We start from the raw sequence: 22,238 nt of genomic DNA, 5'->3' as shown, positions 1-22,238 counted from the left end.
GCCATGTGTGGATAACAGAGCACTGTACATAATTGCCTAAAATCTGCTATTCACCAAGCTGAGCTGGAGGAACATACTGAGAATACATTTATCCACCAGGTGATGCAAAGCACCTGGGGAAAACCTGCATTTTCTGTATGCACAGCCTGGAACGTGAGTGTGGCAAAGGGGCAAAGCATTTCCTTGCCAAGAACTGGCACAAGGACCCTGAATGCCTGAGGGTCCTGCTGCTGCTGCCAGGGATGCTTCTCTCCTCTGGGTCTGGGGGGCATGCCCAGTTACTGGGATACCTGAATCTGAATTAGGGGCTCCAGCCTCACCTGGAGGGGGGGGAAACACCCCAGTAAAACCTCTTGTACTGTGCAGTGGAGCTTCATGCAGCTCTAAGTGTTTTAATCATATTTAATCAAGAATCACAGAATGGTTTGGGCTGGAAGGGACCTCACAGACCATCAAGTGCTCAGTGTAGCACAATACATTAATATAATGGTGATTTCTGGAGCCCTTCGTGTGAGCCACTGGCTTTCAGTCAGCTGAGAAATGGAATAGATAGCACGGAAAAATTGAATTACCTGGTGTGGAGCAGGGATACAGCAGCTAATGGGCAGTAGGCACCATTAGGGGGGTGTTCTACCCGAGGGAAGAGTGACCTGTTAATTGAATTGGGAGCCCGGTGATTCCATCCTCCTTGTCAGACACGGAGGGCTCTGGGTCTCGGTCCCACTATTGATCCTTTCCTGGTGTATTAAGCCATGATTTACTGACTCTTGCTCAGAGCTGGCTGGTGCAGAGCTCTCTGGTGGCAGGACCCCCTTGGTGCTGGGGCTGTTCCGGGGTGCTGTCGGCTCTTGGGGGGACTGGAGAGTGGGTGCTGGGATTGCAGATCAGATGGGACTTTGAACTTGGATTCATAAAATCACAGAATCCTCCACTGCTTTGGGTTGGTAGGGACCTTGAAGCCCATCCAGTGCCACCCCCTGCCACGGGCAGGGACGCCTTCCACCAGCCCAGGTTGCTCCAAGCCCCATCCAACCTGGCCTGGGACACTTCCAGGGCTGGGGCAGCCACAGCTGCTCTGGTGCTGTGTTTGTCACACCCCAGCCCTAACACGTGGCCCTTGGTGGCAGAGCAGCCTGGCTCTGTGCTCCCACATCCCAGTTTGGGTCTCTCCTGGGTGGGCAGGGCCCTGGGAGCTGCCGTGGGTCCTGGGGCTGTGACAGATCTCCTGTGCCATCAGAGGCAGCCCGGGCTGGGCGCTGCCCCCAGCCTGGCTCAAAACCTGCCAGAACAACGCCTTTTAACTCAAAACCGTTTAATAGGAATTTTGATCAATTTTCCTCAAGTGCAATTACGAATGCAAATGGAGTTTTTGATGTGAAACCAGCGGAAATGTGGTGACTGCTGGCTCGATAAGCGCGGGGCTTTTGTTCCGCAGCTCATTTCCTCGCCCAGCTTCCAGCAGTGCTATCAAAGGGAACCGTTCCTGGTGGGTTCAGATACATCCCAAAGAGCCACAGATCGCTGCAGGGTTTGTCGCTGCTGCTTCCGACTGGACCCCTCCTCAGACGAGCAGGGAGAAGCTTGTCCTGGCTCTTAATTGGGATTAATCCCAGGGAAGCCCTGTCGGGAGCTGCCTCCTCGTGCCAGCACTCCTTATCTCTCCAGTGTCCATATCAGCCCAATTTAGGGAGATGGAACGGAACTGCTGCAATCCTCAGTAATTATCCCAGCAGGAAACCTGTTCCCAAACAGCCTTGGAGAGGGAGGGAGCCAGCCCAGCAATGAGCACTGGCTGTGACTGTCATCAGAGCTCTTACAGCCCAATAAAACTTTTATTGGGACATAAGGTGGGACTGCCCTGGGCGTGTCCTGCTGCGCTGCAGCAGAACTGCGGGAGCACAGCTGAAAATCCCAGCACACTGGGAGAATTCTGGGGAAGGCCAGTCCTGGAGACTGCTGCCTGAAACGTCTGTGAGGGGTTTTGGAAGCTGGCTGTGGTGGCTGTAGCCAGATCTGGGCTGTTGGATAAAATAAAGAAGGACATCTTTGTATGGAAAAGCTCCAAGGGCACTGCTTCTGGAGCAGGATCCTGCCCTCACGGTGCTGCCAGCTGCGCTCTCAGTGCTTCCATGCCATTTCCTGAGCTCTGGTCCACCCAAGGACATCGCACACAAAGTCTAACTGAGCATCTGTCAAAACGTCCAGTGTGGTTAGAACTCTCTCATGAAGGCTGAAACCATATTTTTGATGTGTCTCTAGCCTGGGAGCACTGACGTTTCTGTCCTGCTGCATCTCCCCAGTCCTGGGGCTGCTCCATGGGCACGGATGGCAGGACCCTTGGGCAGCGAGGGCAGAGGGAACACTGTCAGGGCAGAGGGAACACTGTCAGGGTGATGCAGCTGCTGGGCTGGGCTGGGTTTTGCACCCCAACCCCACGTTAGGTGCTGGCTCTGCCGGGGTGCTGGGGGGTCTCCTCTGCAGACCCCTGGCTGAGGAGGGGCAGGGAATCAGAGAATCATGGAATGGTTTGGGTTGCAAAGGGCCTTTAAAAGCAATGACCCTTGCCATGGGCAGGGACACCTTCCACTAGCCCAGGTTGCTCCCAGCCCTGTCCAGCGTGGCCTTGGACACCTCCAGGGTGGGGCAGCCACAGCTTCTCCATCACTGTCGCTATGTTTGCTGCTGGGTTTAGTTGTTGCCTTCTCCCCACGTGGAAGAATTTCAAAGAGCTTACAGGGGCTGGGATGACATTGATCCTGCTGACCTGCACTGCTGGCTGGAATGCAGGGATGGGGGTTTATGTAACTGGCTGTGTGTCCAGCTCTCCTCTGCATCACAACCTGCAGGCACACAACACGGCATCTCTGCCACAGGGCAGAAACCTCACACCGAAATGAGGTGAAAAAGTACCTTAATGATGCTGTGATTCACTGAGGACATCCCGGGGTCACTGCCAGGCTCATGGCTCCCTGAGTGTCATGGAATCAGAGAACGGTTTGGGATGGAAGGGATCTTAAGGACCACCTAGTCCCAACCCCCTGCCACGGACAGGGATGAGTCAACAACCTGTGCCTGCAGCCTTGAAGAAACAAAATCTCCAGCCAGCCTTGGCATCATATTTCAAAGTAGCTTCACCACCAGGTGAAATTGAAAATAAAAAGGAAGCAGCAGGCAGCATGCTCTGCCTGAGCTGTGCTGGGGCAGGGGCTGCAGCAGCCCTCAGTGTTTCACCCAGCCCAGACCTTGGTTCATGTTCATATTTTGGGCTGCAGAAGCATCTTTCCTCCTCTGGCTGCAACCAGAGCCGTGCTGACCCTGGAGCAGAGTCCCTGCAGGAGCACTGGGAAGGGCTTCTCCCTCACCATCCTGTGCTGTGCCAGGCCCCAGCACCCTTCTGTGCCTCTGCAGGGACCCGGCCTGGGCTGGGTCAAGCATTTTTTTTGAGTTTTGCAGGTTTCCATCCCGTTCATTGCAGCGGTGTGTGCCATCCTGCCCCTGCCAGGGCCTGGGCACAGCGACAGACCATGCTGGGCAGTGAAATGTGTGTGTGTGCAGGAGCCACAGCACAGCTCCTGGGCTGGGGCTGCCCCAGAGCACCCTGCTTGCTGTGGGGCTGTTTGGCTCTTTGTTTGGCCCCTGGGGTGGAAGCAGCAGCTCCAGGGATGGGGCTGGGGCGGGGGGGTCACAAGTGTGTGTGTTACACCAGATTTGCTTGATGAAGCATTTTGAGCAAGTTATTTAATGAGCAATTGTTGTCTTCCTCAGGGAAAGGCACAGGGGCATCTTGGCACAGCAGTTTGGTGGCACTGAGGCGTCACAGGAGCCTGGTGACAGGCTCGGGGCCCTGTCCCTGTCCTGTGCCAGGGCTGTCACGTACCTCCTCCGCTATAAGCTCCGGATTTTTGTGATACAAAACTATATTACTCCGTCGTTTTAGTCTAGAAGTGATTATCTTGCTCAGGGAAATGAAATAAATCCCATATTTAAATACATATTTCTTTGGCAGAGACTGTAACCCCTCCAAAGTTAAGCAGCTTGAGTTAATATGTTCTGGGGGATGTGCCAGCACGGATCGTGACTGTCCCTTTCTGTCCTGTCCCCGACCCTCCCCTGGCACCCTTGGCATGGGCAGCTGTGGGGACAATGAGCAGGGCCTGGGTGACAGTGACCTGGGCACCTCCCCAGGGCCAGCTCCCAGCACGTGCAGAGCTGGCTGCAGTGGGAACTCTCCAGACACATACAGAATGGGAGGGAAAAATATATCTTCAAATATCTGTGACATATTTCCAGCAGGAGTAGGTGAGACATCAGACAGCGAAATATTCCCGGGTTTGTCAGCCCTGCTTTGGGCTCTGGAATGCAGAGCTGGGCTCCAAAAGCCAAGTGGATGAAGAGCCCCGTGGGTGTCACCAGCAATGCTCCAACTGCATCCCCCAGTCCCAGGGAGACCTGGGGGAGGTCCTGGACGTGGGGGGCACCTTTCTATCAGTGACCCCATGGCCTGTGCCCCCCATGCCTGTGTATTTAACAGTGTTGGTGGATCTGTAACACTGGCACACTGATGAGATGTCTGCAGACTCTCCAAGGGGTCCTGCTCCCCCAAAACCCCTGCCTGAGGGTGATTCCAAGGAGACCACTCCCAGCTGGGCGTTTGTGGGCCTGCTGCGTGATTAACTGTTAATCATCTTTCGGAAAATACGATAAAGTAACTTTCCTTGTCCTGATTTAATGCTTTCCTTCCTCAAAGGAGTGCGCTGGGTACCCGTTAATGAGCCATCAGATAAAGGAGCTGCTCACCCTGTCACGGGGTGGTGGGTGGCCTTGGCTGGCTGCCAGCTGCCCACCAGCCTCTCTCACCCTCCTCAGCAGGAGTGGGGGGGCAGAGGGGGGAGGGAACCATGGTGTGCTCATGCTGTAGGACAGGGAATCAAAGACTTGTCACCCTGAGCCCAAATCAGGTCGTTGTCACCCCGGGAGCACCCCCAGCTTCTCTCTGCCACTGCCACTGCTCCACCTTTGGGTGCCTGGGGTAGGAGAAGCCTGGCAGGTTATCGGGGTGGGAGGCTGCTCACAGCCCGAGGGAAGGGGCTCTGGGGGCTGGCAGTGAGGGGGAGGTGGGCATGAGATGCTCCGAAGCTGCCCCCTTAGCCCATCCCACAGCAGTCTAGGGCAGATTTGGGGATAGGTGTCCATTTGTGGACCATTTCCCAGGGCCGGTGCACGGTGGGGAAGGGACCACGGGTGACCCTGCCCTGCCCAGATACCTGCCCACTCGGGGCTGCCACCCACACTCACCCCACGGGCACCCTCTCCTGTGGGGCTGCACCCACCGCCTGTCTCCCCCACTCCCCTCTCGCCCCCAGGGCTGCTCTGCGGGTGGCAGTGACAGACGAGGGTCCCCAGCCCTGGTCCCCGTCCCTGGGGAGCAGCTCCGCAGCCCGGGGGTCCGCAGCTGCCCTCGGTGCCCAAACCAGCGCCCCAGGAGAGGTGCCACAGTGGGCACTGCTGGCACACCGGGCTCCGACCGCAGCCCGGCCGCAGCGAGGGATGGGGATGCTTTGCTGAGGGATAGGGATCGTTTCCTGATGGATGGGGATGGTTTTGCTTCATAGCCTTTGCGCTGCGGCTTATTCCACTGGCGGTGCTGGGGGAGCAGGGATTAACCCCGGCCCTGCTGCGAGCCGGGGGCTGCAGGCGGCGGCTCCGGGTGCCAGGAGCGCGGGATTAACGTGTTAACTCCCTCACACACTGGAGCAGAGCGATCTTTCTCCCCCTCCCCCTCATTTTTTGCCTTTCCCCCATAATTAACCCGTTCTGCGCCCCTGCTACAGAAGTGCTCTCCTCGCTCGGCGATGCCGGCAGCGATTTTTCCGGGCGGATCTGCCTGACTCGCCTGCCTTCCCTCTGACACAAAGGAGGCCCGTCGCTGCCATCCTTCCATCCTTCCCGCAGGCTGCCAGCGCGGGCTCCATGGGCGGGAGGTAGCGGGGAAGGAAGGACGCCGATGGACGCTGCCGGTCCCTAGGGACGGCCGGCGGTGCCTGCTCAGCACTCGGCGGGCCGGCGGCCGGGCCGGCGCTTGCGGAATGCCCGCAGTGATTTAAAAGCGGCGGCCGGGAGCCTGCAGCGAGACACAGCGGCTGCGGAGCGCTCGGCATGAGGGAGCAGCGCTCCGGGAGCACCTGACTGCATGGATGCTTCTGGCTGAGCGGCGGCCAGCATCGCCAGGGAGAGAGAGAGCCCAGAGCCAGCCCAGCCCTGCCCGTGCGGCTGCTCTGCCAACTTCGGGGCTTCTCCGCGGCCGGCGCCGAGGGGACGCAGCCCGGCTCTCCCGGACAGAGGGTCCCGCTGCCCCGGCGCTTCGGGGAGCCCAAGGCCGGGGGTCCCTCGGTGGCGCTCGGACCCCCCCGCGCCGGAGGGGCATCCTCAGCCCGCGACCCGGCCCGGGACTGACGGGGCACCGCGGGCGCGATGCAAGTGTCCATCGCCTGCACGGACCACAACTTGAAGAGTCGAAATGGTGAAGACAGACTCATCAGCAAGCAGAACACCACGACCCCGAACGTAGTGAATGCAGCCCGGGCAAAATTTCGGACGGTGGCAATTATCGCTCGCAGTTTGGGGACATTTACCCCGCAGCACCACATTTCATTAAAAGAATCCACCGCAAAGCAAACGGGCATGAAATATAGGTATGGGCACGGTCTCGGTCTTTGTTCCCTTGCAGTGTAATAATAGCTCTTTACTTTGACTGCCTGGGTGCACCTGGCTTTGCAGAGGAGATTTCTCCTCAGGTTATTAATAGATTTTTAAACTTGGGCTTAACTGAATAGCTTTTGGGTATTGATGCTTTTGCAGGCATATGTATTTGTGATTTTATACAAAAAAAACCCCAAACACTTGCCTGGGCAGATTCCATACAACGCTGTGAATTAGTGACAGTGGTGGTAAGATGGTTTCTGTTAAGTGCTCAATATAACTACTATCGGTGCTAATGAGCAGAAAAATCAATTAGCAGAGCTTGTTTGGTGCTGGACAGGGAAAGTTGGTTTGCAGTACGTTGTGTGGAGCAGAGGCGTCTGCCTTGGGTACCATTCCATCGTGGGGGTGGCTCACTGACTTCTCACCTGGTTCACTCGGGGAAGATGAGATCAAAGCCAATTTTAGGCGACTGCAGAAAACAAAACCTCGGGCACTTTTATGGAATGCCTCCTGCATCTCACAGGTTTTTATTCCTCCTAACCTAGGCAGGAAAAATAAGGAATGGCTGAGTTCAGTCTGAAGTGCTCGGTGTGGGCAGCCTTGGTCTGGAAATGGGAAGGATTTGTGTGCCTTTGGTGCTGCCTTTTGCCTGTTCAGGGTGTCCCTTTTGGCCACGAATGGGTGACTGTGAGGGGGACACAGCCTGGGATGCTCTGCACCCCGTGCCCGAGGGGGAACCGCTGCTGCTGGAGGCAGCTGGCACGAGAGGGGCTCCATGGGCATGGTGAGGGGCACAGGGCTCCAGGCAGCTCCAGCCGTGCTGCTTCCCAGCCCCTTGGATACCATCCAGGGCTCCTGTGCCACCAGAGCTGCTCCAGGGGAGCAGCAGGGAGCGTGGGTGCAGCTTTGTGTCAATGCTGGTTTTAGGGTCCTGGGACGGATGCAAAGCCACTCTGGCTTCAGCACCCACACACGGATCCAGGTGTGGAGCAGCCAGCACGAGGCTTGGCTTGGGAAGCATTTTCCTGCAGCCTGGGAAATGTCAATATTAACTCTCCAGGAACGGCACAGATTGGAGGGAGGGCGAATGGGATGCTCAGATGTGATTTTCTGTGAGTTGCTAGAATGGTTGATAAATGGCAGGGAGGCTTTGCCCGAGTGGAAGCCCAGCCTTTCCAGCTGCTCGCTCTGTCCTTCGGCCATGACCAACTTTCAGCAGGAGCGTTGCACGCTCCCGGCACCGTGTCGGCAGCACGAGTCTGTGGTGAGCCTGCAGCGAGGGCAGAAATGATGGTTAATAAATGTCTCCTGCAGCCAGGTCCCAGCTGGGGGTGGCATGGCAGGGGCAGTGCCCAGGGGGATCCTGGGTGCTGTGGTCTGGCCTGTAGGGAGGGCAGTGTCTGGGGGATGGCAGCGGGTCTTGCCTGAAAACAGGCAACTCTCAAAATCGATGTAACTCGTCCTTCAATCAGCCTCCCGAGGCAGCAGTGGATCCAGGGGCTCCTGGGACCCCTCACCCCTCCTGCAGCCCTGTCCCTGCCTCAGTTCCCCCATCAGCTCATCTGTGGGATGTGTGTCTTTGATGGTGTCATTCAGAGGCACGATCTGTTACCAAGTCATGCCTTCAGCTCCCTGGGACCACGGACCCCGTGTGCTAATTGCCAGCAGTTTTCCTGCTGATTTCCCCTGGGCTCCCAGTGCCATCAGTGCACCACCATGCCGGGTAATCACAATTCCTTGCTCCTGCAGCCTCCAAAGTTGGGCCTCTGTGAGTCCTTTCTGCCTAATTCCTAGACGAGGTTTGGATAGTGAGGGTGAATTGTCCCACTGGAGTTAGCACAGCCCTGGCACTCCCCTGGCTCCGGCTGCCCCAGACCTGGGAACTGCACCAGGAATAGCAGCTCGTTGGTGGCAAGGCTGAGGTTTTATCTTTATGACTAATCCCTGTTTCTGCACCCAATTCCCTGCATATCCAGAGCCGGTTTCTCCCCCACGGGAAGCAGCACAGGGGAATTTGGAGGAAGAGCTGAGTAACCCTCAGGCTCAGCTGCGACGCTGCTGAGTCGCGACAGCCTTTGGTGGGGGAAGACACCTTCACTGGGGGATGGAGCTGGCATTCCATGTTCATCTCGGGGCTGCTTCCTCAGTCCCAGGGAAAGCCAAAGCCAAAGGCTCTTCCCAACGGCTGCGACAATAATCCCGCAAAGTCCTCATCTCCCTCACATGGGAAGCTGAAGTCCTTCCCAATTCATTTTCTGCTTGAATTATGCCCTTGATGCTGAGCTCTGCAGCGTGAGCTGCTCCAACTGCCAGGGCAGCTCTGCCGCCCCTCGGTCCACGCTAAAAATACGCCCTGCGGCCCCGGGCGGTGCTGCCGCCCCCGTGGCAGGGCTGCCCCGCAGCTCCCGGGGTGCCTCCCCCGGCTGCCAGGCGCTCCCGGTGCCAGGGGATTATGTAAAGGGAGAGACAGCGACTACGCCTGTGACACGGCTGGGGGCGGGAGAGGAGCCAGCTCGGGGGCTCTTCTCCGAGTGACATGTTTCTGGCCCAGCTCCAGCTCAGGGAGCGAACTGGAATAGGAAAGGCAGAACTTTGCGGGAATCGATCCCTCGGCGGGGGAGCATCTGCAAACACGAGGACTCAGGTGCGTCCCCGCGGCGCTCACCTGAGCAAACCTCGGCTTTGCCCTGCCAAAAGGAGCTTTACGTTCTGCATCTTCCCTGCCGGGCTGTGGCATCAGCCGGGCAGGAGCTCCCAGACATCCCCTCTGCTGTCCCTGCCGGGCACAGCCTCAGCTGCCTCCTCCTGCCCAGGGCGAGCGTGGAGGGGGCTGCTCTCTTTTATCCTTTTTAATGCTCCACTTCAGCCCCACTGGGGAGCCTGCCCAGATGCTCGGGGAGAATATCTGGGATCACTTCAAGCCTTTCTTTGAAAACGATGTAGTTGCAGCGCTTGGCTTGGAAAATTGCAATCTGCTGCACCACTGCTGGAAACAAAGGATGTGGCTTGGCCTCCCTGCCCTGCACAGCAGCGAGGAGGGACGGCAGGCTGGGCCTCCACCTGCTTTGGACCATGGAGAGGTTACAGCCTGGCTTCTTCTCACTCCTAACTTGCCATATTTTCTTCAAAATTGTTTTCAGTAAAGTGCATCCAGCCCAGATCCTGGTGTTGGGGACAGTTTGGGATGTGCTGCGGCTGCCACAGGGAATCTCTCGGCCCAGGACTGGCACCAGCCTTGCTGTCCTTAGATTGGATGTTGGGAAGAAGTTTCTTACAGTGACAGTGGGCAGGCCCTGGCACAGGGTGCCCAGAGCAGCTGTGGCTGCCTCATCCCTGGGAATGTCCCAGGCCAGGTTGGACAGGGCTTGGAGCAACCTGGACTAGTGGAAGGTGTCCCTGCCCAGGGTAGGAGCAGAATGGAACTGAGTGGTCCTTTAAGGTCCTTTCCAACCCAAACCAGTCTAGAATTCCATGATTCCATGATTCCAGCCCCTTCCCATCACGCCTGCAGCAGGGCAGAGCCTTGCCCAGAGCACCCCAGGAGCCTGCTCCGTGTGCTGGGAGCTCGGCCGTGCCGGGCTCTGCCCCTGCAGTGCCGGTTTGGGGCTGTCAGCAGTTCAGAAATAGCCCTTTAGTGAGCCCTGCCCGCGCATGGGCACGAGGGACCCAATTTACTGAGCACAACTATCTATTTGTGTTCATACATAATTGATGGAGCAGCTTTGACCATTAACTCCAGTGAGCCTAAACAAAAAATTTTTATCTGCAAAGGCAAATGGTGCAGTGAACAGTCAGTGGAGCCTGGACAGGGAGTGGAGAGGCCAGGAACTGTCCCTGGAGGGGAAACCCATCCCTCCCATCCCATGGGGCCAGGATCTTCCCTCATTTAAGGAACAGGACTGTTGTTGGTAATATAAAATCTGAAAAACTGGTGAACAAGGAGGGAAGGGAGGGCAGAAAACAGTTAATTCCCTTTCCCAGCATTGTTTTCAAACTGGGGGGGGGGGGATGAGCATTGGAGGATGGTGAAGGAACAAGAAGGAATCTACAGAACCAAAGCTATTGACATTGAAATTACGTAAAGGTGACCTGGGAAGACAAACCTTGAGAAGAAAAGTTTGCTTTCTTCCTCATCCCCTGGGAAAGTGGGCAGGTTTAGACTAGTGTTTAGGAGGAAATTCTTCCCTGTGAGGTGGGGAGGCCCTGGCACAGGTTGTCCCATGGAAGCTGTGGCTGCCCCAGCCCTGGAAGGTTCCAAGGGCAGGAGCAGTGTCCGTCTCGGATCATGGGGGCTGCACTTAGAGAGAGCCCAGCCCAGGGTATCCCGAGCCCAGCCCAGCGCATCCCGCTCCATCCTTTCCTCACTGGGGATTTTTCTGGCTCCCTGCCTGGGTGCAGCTGCTTGGCAGGACCTTGCACATCCCGGGTGGCACCGAGGTGGTGCCAGGGCCACATTCCAGAGGGGGTCGTTTCATCCCGCTGGCTGAAATCCCATCAGCTGTTCGAGGCGTTTCTCTCTTCGTGCTGAGATTGTGGGTTATTGTCAAAGCACATTAACAGGGAGCTGTTCATGCATCACAGCACAGTGGTGGGCGTGCTGCTCCCAGGGATCTGCTGGGATGGCTCTCCCCTCCCTCCCGGAATGGCAGCCGTGGACTTGACCGCCCAGGGTCAGAGCAGTGCTCTGCTGGCTCTGTGCACCACTTACCGAGGTTAAAATGCACTGTGAAAACACCACAGCACAAAGAATGCCTCCTGCCAGCGTTCTGCCTAAATGCAAACAGAATTGCAGTGTGTAACAATTACAGAACTCTCAACCCTCAGGTGAACTCAAACCTTCCAGGGCTGGTGGAAGGTGTCCCTGCCCATGGCAGGAGTGGAACGAGATGGTCCTTAAAGTCCCTTCCAAACCTGTGATGATTCCATGATTCCATGGAACATCCCTCAGCTATTGCCCCTCCCTGGAGAGGTCCCTGGCGTAGCTGCCAAGTGGTCACAGAGGAGGAGGAGGAATCACATTTTTCACCTCCTCCATTGCCCGTGGCTCCTTCTGCTCCTTTGAACATCCCGGGTCACCCAGGGGCTGGCAGCAAAAACTGCTTTTATTAAAATGCAAATTCCCTCGGTGGAATTGGGGTGTTGTTGGTGCTGGCTCGGCCCTGCAGAGCACGTGGTGTCCCTGACCCTGTGCCACGGACGTGGGCTTGGAGGAGGGAAAACCACCTCCCAACCTGCTGGGAAATGCACACAGGTCACTTTGGGCTGCAAAATCCCTCTGGGAATAGAAGATAAATCTCTTGTGCTTTCCAAGGGCTATAAGTGGAAGGTATTTTCTAGCAGCACTCCAGGATTTGTGTCTTCTCTTCCCTCGCTTTCCTTTTTCCAAGCATTAACCACAGTAACTACCTCACATATTTAGGAATCTGTGGTTCATTTAAGCCTTGCCGCAATTATGAGCAGTTTTAAACTCTCACATGCAAATGGCACAATTATTTTGGTATCAAAGTTCCGTATTATTTCAGTAGCTCTCCACATCAGGTTGACTTTTATGGCTCATCGTCTGATCTTCATTTTCCTGCTGCAAATTAAGATTAATCCAGTGAACAGAATGGATTTACGCTGACTTCACAATGCTTTTCCCCCCAGGAACCGTAGCTGATAATGGCTACAAAGGAGGCAGGAATAACTCAGAGGGGGAGGAAAAGGAGCCTCTTGAGTAAACAGAAGCTGCTGCTTTGTGCTGTTCCAGACTCCCGCTGGCTCCCCAGGAGTTTGGAGCTGGGAGGTGAGGCCGGGCCTCGGTGGGGTCGGAGTTTGTCTCGTCCTACCACACTGATGCAAAAGCCGTGTTTGACAATGCAGTGCTAAACCAGCTTTAGGTTGGAATACACATTTATTTACCACCTAAACCCTAAAGTGGGGCAGTGCAAGGGGCTTGGCAGGGGTGCACCCCTCCCTGGCTGTCACCTCTTCGGCACGAGGCAGTGCTGGGTTAGCAGCTGCACTCAGTCATCTTCCAGGTCTTTCCAGCTGAAACGATTCCATGATTCTGTGATAAATGAGGACCCTGCAGGTGTGTGGGCCAGTGTAAGCACTGAAGATGGATCTCCTCTCCTGGGTGTCAGATAAAGCAAAGTTGCCTTTGCTTTGCAGTACCTGCCCAGCTGCTCCCGGCTCTCCCCCGGGCTTTGCCACCGGAGCAGTGATGCCCAGAGCTGTGCTGCTGCAGGCAAAGGGATCTCTACTGCCCAGCCTCCGTGCCACACTGGGACAGCACTGTCCTGCAGTGCTGGTGGCACTGGGAGCACTGGGCTCAGTGTTAACCCAGGGCTTGCTCTGCCATCGATTCCCGCCCCCCTGTTTTAATCCCGAGGGAGAGCGATGAGCTCAGGAGAACAGCATTGAATTCAAGGACAAACGGTGTTCCAGGAGCACGATTCCCATGGTGGTTTGCTTAAGTGGCAGCAAAACGACGATATTTTAAGGAAGCCTTTAAATAATGCAGTGGTGCTGTGTGTGGGGGGTGGCAGAGCTGCCCACTGCCCGCCCGTGGGCGAGGCGAGGGGCACGGGGAAGGGGTGCGAGGGCACGGAGCAGCCTGGGTGCCTGGCCCCGTCACACGGGGGTGAACATCCCCACCACCCCTGGGGAGATGTCCCTGTCACCCATGAGCGGCTGTCACAGCAATTCTGTGCCCCCTAGGCCTGTGCCACTGTCTGGGCAGTGGCAATGAGTGGCTGTCCCGTGTGGGGCATCTCCCTGGCTCGCAGCAGTGGCTGGAGCAGGTCCCTGACCCACCAGCTGCTAAAACTCACCCAGCTCCGCTCTCCTCCTCCCAAGCCCTTCCCTGCAGCGTGGTATTTTCCATCTGAAGGCTGCCTGACAACTTTAATCTAATGCTTAAATGGATGGAAGGAGAGTCGTGGCGCAGGAACGCTGCTAATTTAATTACTTGTGAAGTGCACAGTTTAAGACATTTAAAATGTATTATTTTAGCCTGGCTGCTTTGGCAAAATCCAATTGGAATTTTGAGCACACTTATTTTTATTTTAGACTAACATTACAAAACGCCTTCTGTGGAACGTGTTTGTTAAGAAGTTAATTGTCTTTGAGGAGAAGAAAACTCTCTGCACGTGACTCAGTGTGAGCCCAGAGGGCAAAGCCAGCATGACACGTCCTTGCTATGAGTCTGGGGACATCTCCCCTCTGCCCAGGGCTCAGTGGGTGCCAAACCGTGGCAGGGAGGGACAGCTCCGTGCAGATGCTACCACAGCTCCTGCTCCAGCAAAACCTCCCTGTGTTTTAGTGTTTGGAAAGGATCCAACGCCAGGGTCTGGTGGCTCACGGTGGTGGGTTGATCGTGGTGTGAAGTCAGTGGACGTTTTGGGTGGATCTCCCCAAGGCACAGAGGGATTTGGCTGCTGTGTCCTGTCCCTTGTCCCAGCCCTGTTCTGGTCCTGAGGCTCCAGAGGCTCCCAGTGAGGTCCTGGTGCCTCGTCCCTGGCGGCTCCCAAAGAGGGAAGTGGGTGCAGGTTTGATCCGTGGTTTTCCTCACAAAATGCATGAGTGGTGTGACAGTCTATGCAGGGCCTGCAGCAGCTTAAATCCAGCTGGAGGCAACACTTCTGGAGGACCCTGGATCCAAGAGATGGGATGGTGTCTGTGCATGGAAAGGGCAGGAGGGAGGAGAGCAGGGCTGGGGCTGGTTGGATTCGCTGCTCCTGAAAGTCATCCAAAAAAAACGTGCCCTTTATGTAAACAAGCTGCTTTGGAGATATTTTGAGGATGAAGTCATAAAAATTTTATGGCATACCTATATTTTCCTGTTGGCATTGAATTTGCCATAAAAACCGACACAGAAAAACAGCTTCAGCTGTGCTGGCTGTGAAAGTGCTGCAGCTGCTTTCAGAGAGCCATAAAATCATCATCCCAGAGTGGGTTGGGTTGGAAGGGACCTTAAACATCACCCAGTCCCACTGCCCTGGGCAGGGACACCTCCCACCAGCCCAGGGTGCTCCAAGCCCTGTCCAACCTGGCCTTGGACACTTCCAGGGATGGAGCAGCCGCAGTTTCTCTGGGCAGCCTGTGCCAGGGCCTGCCCACCCTCCCAGGGAGGAATTCCTTCCCAGTACCCCATCTATCCCTGCTCTCTGGCAGTGGGAAGCCATTCCCTGTGTCCTGTCACTCTGGGCAGTTCAGCAGCACAGAAAATCTGTCAAAAATGTCTTTCCTCTCTCAAAAGGCAAAAGTCCCACACAGTAATTAAAACACAAATTCCACTATTTTTCCCGGTGGTTTCCCTACCTCAGCCTGCTTATTATTATAATATTTCCTGCAAATATCTTTCACCTAAATATTGGTGCAGGAATAAATTGCCCCTGCAAAGCGAAGGTCTCCCCTTTCTGAGCTGGCCCTGCTGAGGATGCTCCTGGCTGCTGATGGGGTGGAACTGCTTAGGGCTGCACTGCTCACCCAGTGTTAGTCCAGGGCTGCTCAGATTCTTTCTCCTCCCTTAGTCTTTGGGTTGTGTTGGAATTGACCTCTCCTTCCTATGGAGAAAATACCTGTTTTCCAGTTCCAGATACTCAGCCACTTCAGGTTAACAACTAATACTTTCCAAGGTGGGCCAAGGGATTGGAAAGGGAAAGCCATTGACAGGCTTTTCCATTTTTTATTTTGCCTCTTTCAGTGGGAAGTAGCACCGAAATGAGAGAAAATGGCATTTATTATTTACAGCCCCGTGGGGCGTGTGGGCTGTGACAGCACAGCCAGCACCCTTCACGGGGTGTGACTGGGATGCTGATTTCCCAGTGTGGAGTGGGATGGATGTGGTCAGTGGAACAGGGTCAGGGTGTGTCCCAGGGCCCATCCCTCCCTCCCTGTGTCCTCCCCAGCCGTGGGGCTGGCTGTCATTGCTGGGGGCTGTGGATTTACCCCCCCCAGGAGGGATGGAGAGCCCCACACCCTCTTATTTCTGCCAACAGCTCGATTCCATCAGGTTTTTTCACGAGGATAACGCCATTCCCTCAGACACTGGGAATCCTGCACTTTGAAAGCCTCGCTGCAGAATGACAAATAATTTTTTGTTTCCTCCCTTTCATGCCGGGTCCAGCGATGATGAAACACGGCGGGGGCAGCAGAGCCGTGGGCTGTGGTGCTGGAATGGGGCTCTCCAGGAGGAGTTGTTCCCCTGGGAACGCCGGTGCCAGAGGTGCCCCCGCCCTGCCATCCCCCCTGTGCCCCACACCAGCCGTTCCTGGGGTGGGGTGATGGGTGGGGGTGGGCAAGAGCCCAGCCCGTGGCACAGGCAGGCCCTGGCAGAGCCCTGTGCTCGGCCACAGCCCATCTCCTCTGCCTTATCTACATTTTAATGCGTCATCTGCAACTTTTCTGAGGATGCAGCCAGGAAAAACGCTGGGGAATTTCAGCTGAGCCGACCACCTACACAGCAGGTGGCCTCCGGGTACGGGAGGGGAGCTGGAAAGTGAGAAGGGAGCCAAGGAGCGGGGGCTGGATGCCCTGCAGGCACCTGCTTGTCCCCTCGTGCCATCCACGCCATCCTGGCTGCCCCTCCTGCACCTGAGCCGGCTCCCCCTGCCCAGGACCCACCCCTGGCTGCCCTCCTGCCTTTCCTCAGCCCATCAACACTGCCCTGTTTCGCCTCTGCAGTTTTTCCACTGGCAGCAGGATTTTTTCCCGTTCTCTGCCATTGATCTCATCCTTAACATCACTGCTCGGTGCTCAGAAGCTGGATGGGAAGGAAGATGCTCAGAGGAGCACCTGGGATTGTGTCCTGGACTGGAAGTGTCCCAGGACAGGTTGGAGGGGGCTCTGAGCAAGCTGGGATAGTGGAAGGTGTCCCTGCCCACGGAAGGGGGTTGGAACAAGATGATCCCTAAAGTGCCTTTTGACCCAAACCATTCTGTGACTGCAGGATCCTGTGGTCCATCTCCTCCCACCCTCAGACAGCCTGGGAAAGCAGTGTTGCTCTGGGAGCACCTTCCCTGTGCCCCTGCAGACACACACGAGCCAGATGCAGGGCTGTTTTATCTCAGCAACGCGCAGGAGATCACAAAGCAGTTTGCAAAGCAGCCGACACGAGCACAGTCACACAGTGCAGGTGTCAGATTGAATGTGAAAGCAAAGTTAAGGCTGCACGTGCTCAGGCAAGGGAATAAATCTGTGTTTTCAGCTTGCTCGAGTATCTGCTGGGACACCCACGCTGGCCCTGCTCCTGCAGCTTCTCCTGTTCATCTCTGCTTCCCATCACTGGAAAACAGAGTTCAAATTTCCTGAGATCTGGTGCTTTGCACAAATATCAGAACTTCAGCAGGGCCAGGAGCGTTTGAACAACACTCCCAGGCACATGGGGGGTTCTGTGGGTTGTCCTGTGCAGGGCCAGGACTTGGACTCGAGGACTCCTGTGAGTCCCTTCCAGCTCAGGTTATTCCATGTTTTTGGGACTCTCTGTCTTTGCTGCAGCCTTAAGGCACGGAGCTGTCCTGACTCCTGTCCTCACAAGGAGCCTTTGCTGGGATGAGCTGCCTTGGGCTCAGCATCTGAAGGTCCCACAGCCGTGGGTTGTTGGACATGGGGACATCCTGCCCTGTGGGATCACCCTGCCCCTGTGGGGTCACCCTGTCCCTGTGGGCACAGCCAGGCACTGAGGGTCCCTCTCAGCTGGGGTTGTCTCTGGTGGATATTATGGAGCAATTAGGGCGGTCTTTCAGCTCGTACGAGGGTGAAACAATTTCCATTTAGGAATAGGGAATATTTCTGGGGAACAAGCAGGAAGCTGGTTTGTGTTAGAGCGAGGAAAGCTGCTCGGTGGGGCTTTGGTTAAACCCACCATTTCTGTTTGCCAGTGTCGAAGGTTTTAACCCCAATCCTGCACTAAACCATTTCCCCCCAGCAGTGCCCAAGCTCTGGCATTACCCAAAATGGGTGATGTGCCGTATCCAGAGCCTTCCTGGGAGGTGCAGTGTCCCAGGGCACTCAGACCACCCTCACCTCCCCATCCCTGCACGTGGGAAGGGGTTTGAAGCACAGAAAGCAGCGAGAGCTGCGGCTCTGCATCGCTGCAATTACCGCTAATCCGGGCGCTAATTTAGTGCGAACTGCTGGGAGTGTTGTGGAGTGTTTTGTTCCCAGAATGAGAGACAGAAAGCATTATTTGTCTCTCTTCCCACCCACACCACTCAGAGACAACCTCCTGCCACCAGAGCCTGGCGGAGGGACAGCTCCTGATCGCCTGAGATCTGCGGGGCTTTTGGAGCTGTGGAGGCAAAACCAAACCCAGCCCGAAGAGCAGGAAAGCACCCAAGTTAATTAAAGGAGAGAATTAACACCTCCATGGTGCCTCACCCTGGGCTCCCAGCAAGGCTGAGCCCGGTGAATCGTGACAAATGGCTTGTGCAGGAGATGTTAGGATGAGCTGAGCGTCTTCCAGAACTTGCAGGGGGGTTGTAAAAAAGAGGGAAAGCGACTTTTTTACACGGGCAGGTAGTGATAGGACACAGGGGAAGGGTTTTAAACTAGAAGAGGAGAGATTTAGGTTAGATGTTGGGAAGAAATTCTTTACTCAGAGGGTGGGCAGGCCCTGGCACAGGTTTCCCAGAGAAGCTGTGGCTGCCCCATCCCTGGGAGTGCCCAAGGCCAGGTTGGAGCAACCCGGGCTGGTGGAAGGTGCCCCTGCCCATGGCAGAAGGTTGGAAGAAGATGGGCTTTAAGGTCCCTTCCAACCTAAACCATTCTGGGATTCCAGGATCTTCCCCTGCAGGTGCCAGGGATGGGGTTGGGATCAAGGCCAGTGTCACTGTCCCCACTCCACAGGTGACAGGGAAGGATGTTGGATGTGCTGCAGTGGGAGAGGGCAGTGGGAAGGGTCTCTGCTCTCATGAGGATTTTGGTGTCACTTGAAACAGTCTCTTTTTTTTTCTTTCCCAGGGAATAAATTACATATTTTATTCATTTTCTGCACAGAGAGGAGCAGTTCTGGAGCCCTGATGGGGATGTTTCTAAGCAACGTTGTTTTCCCACCACCAGCGTCAGGAACAGTGACTTTTTTACTTTTTTTCTCCACATTTTTGTAGTGCTAAAACAACTCTGCAGTTTATGTCCTGGAAAACCACGGCACCATTTCCCCAGTTTTGCTTGATTGGGTGGGTGGGGGCCTTGAGGGTGTGTGTGAGGGGGCTGTGCCATGTGAGGGGTGCCCCAGCCCCTCCTTTCTGCAGCAGGGCTGGGGGATGCCCATGGAGATACTCTGTGTGATGCCTCTCCCAGGGGCTGGCTGTGTGCCCTTCCCCATCCCCTCTGCTCCATTCCAAGCCCCTCTCTCCCCTCCCACCTCCTTCCCCCCATTTGCACTCCCTGCATGTTTTCCCCAGGCTGGAACACTCGGAAATGCCGGGATTTGCCTCCCCCTCTGATTTCTCACCCGATGCCACTGGCGAGGCCGTGGGCACCAGGGGCTGCTGGTGCCCCACACAGGGGGCAGAGAAATGCCCCCTCAACCCAAGACCACCACCCACATCCCTCCCTGGCAGCCCCTGGGCTTGTGAAATGGTGCCCTGGGGGTCACCTGCCATGGGGGCTGCTGTGGTGGCACCGACACACGCAGGGTCTGTCCCCTTGGCTCTGCTTTTCTGGTGGAGGTTGGTTTCTGTGGGCACAGCCACGGGCACAGGGCAGTGAAACCGGGCTTGGAATGAGCCAAAAGCAGCTTCATCTGATTTCTGTAGAGCTCTCCCCAGCCTGATGATTCTTCTGTGGGTGTAGAGTCGAAAATGTTTTAGTCATTGTATGTGTTATTGCAGAGATTTTATTTAAAACTTATGTTTTTTACCTAGAAAAAAACCTCTCACTCCTTCTCTCTGCTGTTTCTGATAGACAGATAAATGGATGGGTGGATAGATGAATAGATGGGTAGATTGATGGAGGGAAAGATGGATAGATGGAATGATTGACAAATGGATAGGTAGACAGATGGACAGACAGGCAGACAGACAGGATGGTTACCCTGATCCCTTTGTACAGCTGGCAATACTGCAAGGGAGGGTTTGGGCTGGTTTGGGGGGCTTAGCAGAACTGAGCAAACCCAAACTCTTCCTGCTCTGAACAATGAAGGGCAGCAGGGAAACGAATCCCCACCTGGATAAATGGGATGTATTTCCTTGTAATTGCTTTGTCTCTGAACAACAGGAGGAACCACTCGTAGGTTAATGACGTGATTAAGCAGTGCAGGTGTCTCAGGCCATAAATCTCTGCTGAGAGGGGTAGGGGGTTTTTGGGTGTGTCCTTGTGGGAGGGTTTGTGCTGCTCTTCCAGCTCTGTGTGCTCCAAAGGTACCCGCTTGGTACTGCAGATGAGGGGCTGTGGAGGGGCTGGAGTTAATGGGGAAGGTAAGAAGAAGTGAAGTGCCTTCTTTTCCCCACTGCTTGCTGGAGGGGAAGGGGTTTGCTCTGTGCCAGGGCTGGGTGCTGGGGTAGGTGCTCTGTCCTGCTGGGGAGCTGGGTCAGTGTGGTTTTGGGGGGGTGGATGTGGCTCTGGAGGGATGGGGACAGCACCAGTCAGGGGTCACTGTGGGGTGCTCAGCCTGGGCTGGGGCCGAGCCTGGGGTTGCTCCTGGGTCCCTGCAGCCCCCTGGGGCTGCAGCTCCCACTGCCATTGCCCGGCTCTTACTGATTCCCCTGCTCCAGAGTTAATTAAAAGGGAATAATTACCCTTCCTGTCTGCCCTGTGCCTGGGGTGCCACCAGGGGTACAGGGCTGTGCTGTACCTGTTGCCTCAGCAGTGAGTGCTCATAGAAATGTCCCCAGATTGGCTTTTTTCCCTCTCCCTCTCCTGCCAGAGCTGAGCCTTGTCCTCCCCATGGCCCCGCTACTCCCCAGCTTTGCTCTGGTTCCTCTGGCTCCCCAGGGTCCCTGTGCCCATTCCCATGGGAGCTCTGCCCCAGGCTCTTCTCACATCCATCTGTACAGAGGTATCAATTAGAGATTCTCCTTGCTCTCCTTCAGCTCTGACTGCACAGTCAGCACTTCCCTCCTGAAGAAATCCTTCCCTCCCAGTTCCCAGGGAAGGAGGCAGGGGGTGAGTGCAGAGGGGAATGTTCTGTGTGCCCGCAGTCCTGGGCACTGGGCTGGGCAGTGCTGGTTTGAGGCAGGATCGAGTGCTGCTCACCCACGTGCAGCATCCGCTTCTCGTCAGCAAAGGAGAGCGAAATCCAATCCCAGGGGATTTCTTTTCCCTGTAATGTGGCCACGTAGGAAGATTAGATTGTGTGCAATGTCAATTTTAGTTAAAAAAACAAGAGCCCGAGGTTTAAAATGGAGGTGAATATTTGGCAATGGAAAGTGAGAAGAATTTGACTGTGCAGCAACCCTAAATCCATTTAAGTCCTTCCCAGGAAGGGCATTTGAGGGGAACAAATCACCCCATTTGGCATCCACTTGGAAAGGTTTTCCTGGGTGTGGTGAGATGAGCCCTGAACAACCAAAGGGTTATAATTGGCTGCCCCCAGTGTACCTGGTGAGTTAACTGGGGCAGCAGCATCCCAGGGAAGGGCTGTTTTATCAGCAAGAAAGGGTTCAGTGTTATTTAAACTGGCTTGAGCAGAGGGGAGAGGCTGGAAAGAGCTCTTCTAATGGACAGGCTTTCCTGGGGGCACAATGGAGTGGAATTGAGGGATAAAAAGCTTTGGTTAAATACAGCAGGAAGATCCAGTGGAGTGTGTGTGAAAGCAGGAGCTGGTGAGTGGGGCTGTTGCTGTGTCCGGCCAGGAAGGGCCATCCTTGTGCCAGAGCAGCATCCCTGTACCTTGGCTCTTGTCTCTTTAATTAACACTGCAGACAAAATCTGATCTTCCTACATGGCCATATCACAAGGAAGAATCCCCTGGGAATGGATTTCACCCTCTTTTTGCTCCTGAGAGTCACGACATGTACTTTTCCCCTGTCTTTTTATCAGCAGGCTTTATCCCCGGTGCCTCTCACTGCTCTCGCCACCCCCCTGTACTCCTGCAGGATGTTAGTCCTCTCTTCTCCCTTTGTGTCACTTCTTGGCTCCCTGATGCTGAACCAAAGGGCTTTTGAAGTCGAAAATTGTCACCTTGACCTTTCTTGTGCGTGTTGGACCCTGTTTCCTCAGACACAAACAGGCTCTTCTGACCCATCACTGCTGAGCAGACACATCTCTGCAGTGTTCCCCTTGGCTTTGCCCACAATCTGCTCACAGCAAAGGGACCAATGAGCAAAATGCTGCTTTGTCCCCCCAGCTTTGGGAAGCTGGAGGGTTTTGCAGCCTTGAGCATGTCCACAGGGCTGTGCCTCCTTGTCCTGCATCGGCCTGTGCTGGCCCTGGAACACCAGTTTCATTTGCCTGCTTTTCTCTGGCAAGATAATTAACCTGAGCTTATTCAGCATCGCAGCAGGTCCAGAACCCAAGTGTCTTTCCTGAGTACAACTTCTCCCATGTTTCAAGGACTGAGTGCTGAGGTTTGGGCCGTGCTTTTCCTCTCCAGTTGCACACAAGCAGCG

The 22,238-nt window shown here is 55.5% G+C and overlaps 1 protein-coding gene across 1 annotated transcript in view; it reads left to right on the top strand.

The window, feature by feature from the left end:
* The first annotated feature begins 5,813 nt into the window (after positions 1–5,813).
* KCNAB1 (potassium voltage-gated channel subfamily A regulatory beta subunit 1) overlaps positions 5,814–22,238 on the top strand; it is a 41,735-nt gene continuing 25,310 nt past the window's right edge. The window contains exon 1 of the mRNA XM_050308755.1: positions 5,814–6,692. Coding sequence (XP_050164712.1) covers positions 6,472–6,692 — 221 coding nt within the window. The 5' untranslated portion in view covers positions 5,814–6,471. The remainder of the gene's footprint in view (positions 6,693–22,238) is intronic.

This window comes from Myiozetetes cayanensis, unplaced genomic scaffold (genome assembly GCF_022539395.1).
Source record: "Myiozetetes cayanensis isolate MyiCay16 unplaced genomic scaffold, myiCay2020 scf13, whole genome shotgun sequence".
Taxonomy (NCBI): Eukaryota; Metazoa; Chordata; class Aves; order Passeriformes; family Tyrannidae; genus Myiozetetes; species Myiozetetes cayanensis.
Note: the sequence above shows the minus strand (reverse complement) of the source record. Positions and strands in the feature narration are given on the sequence as shown.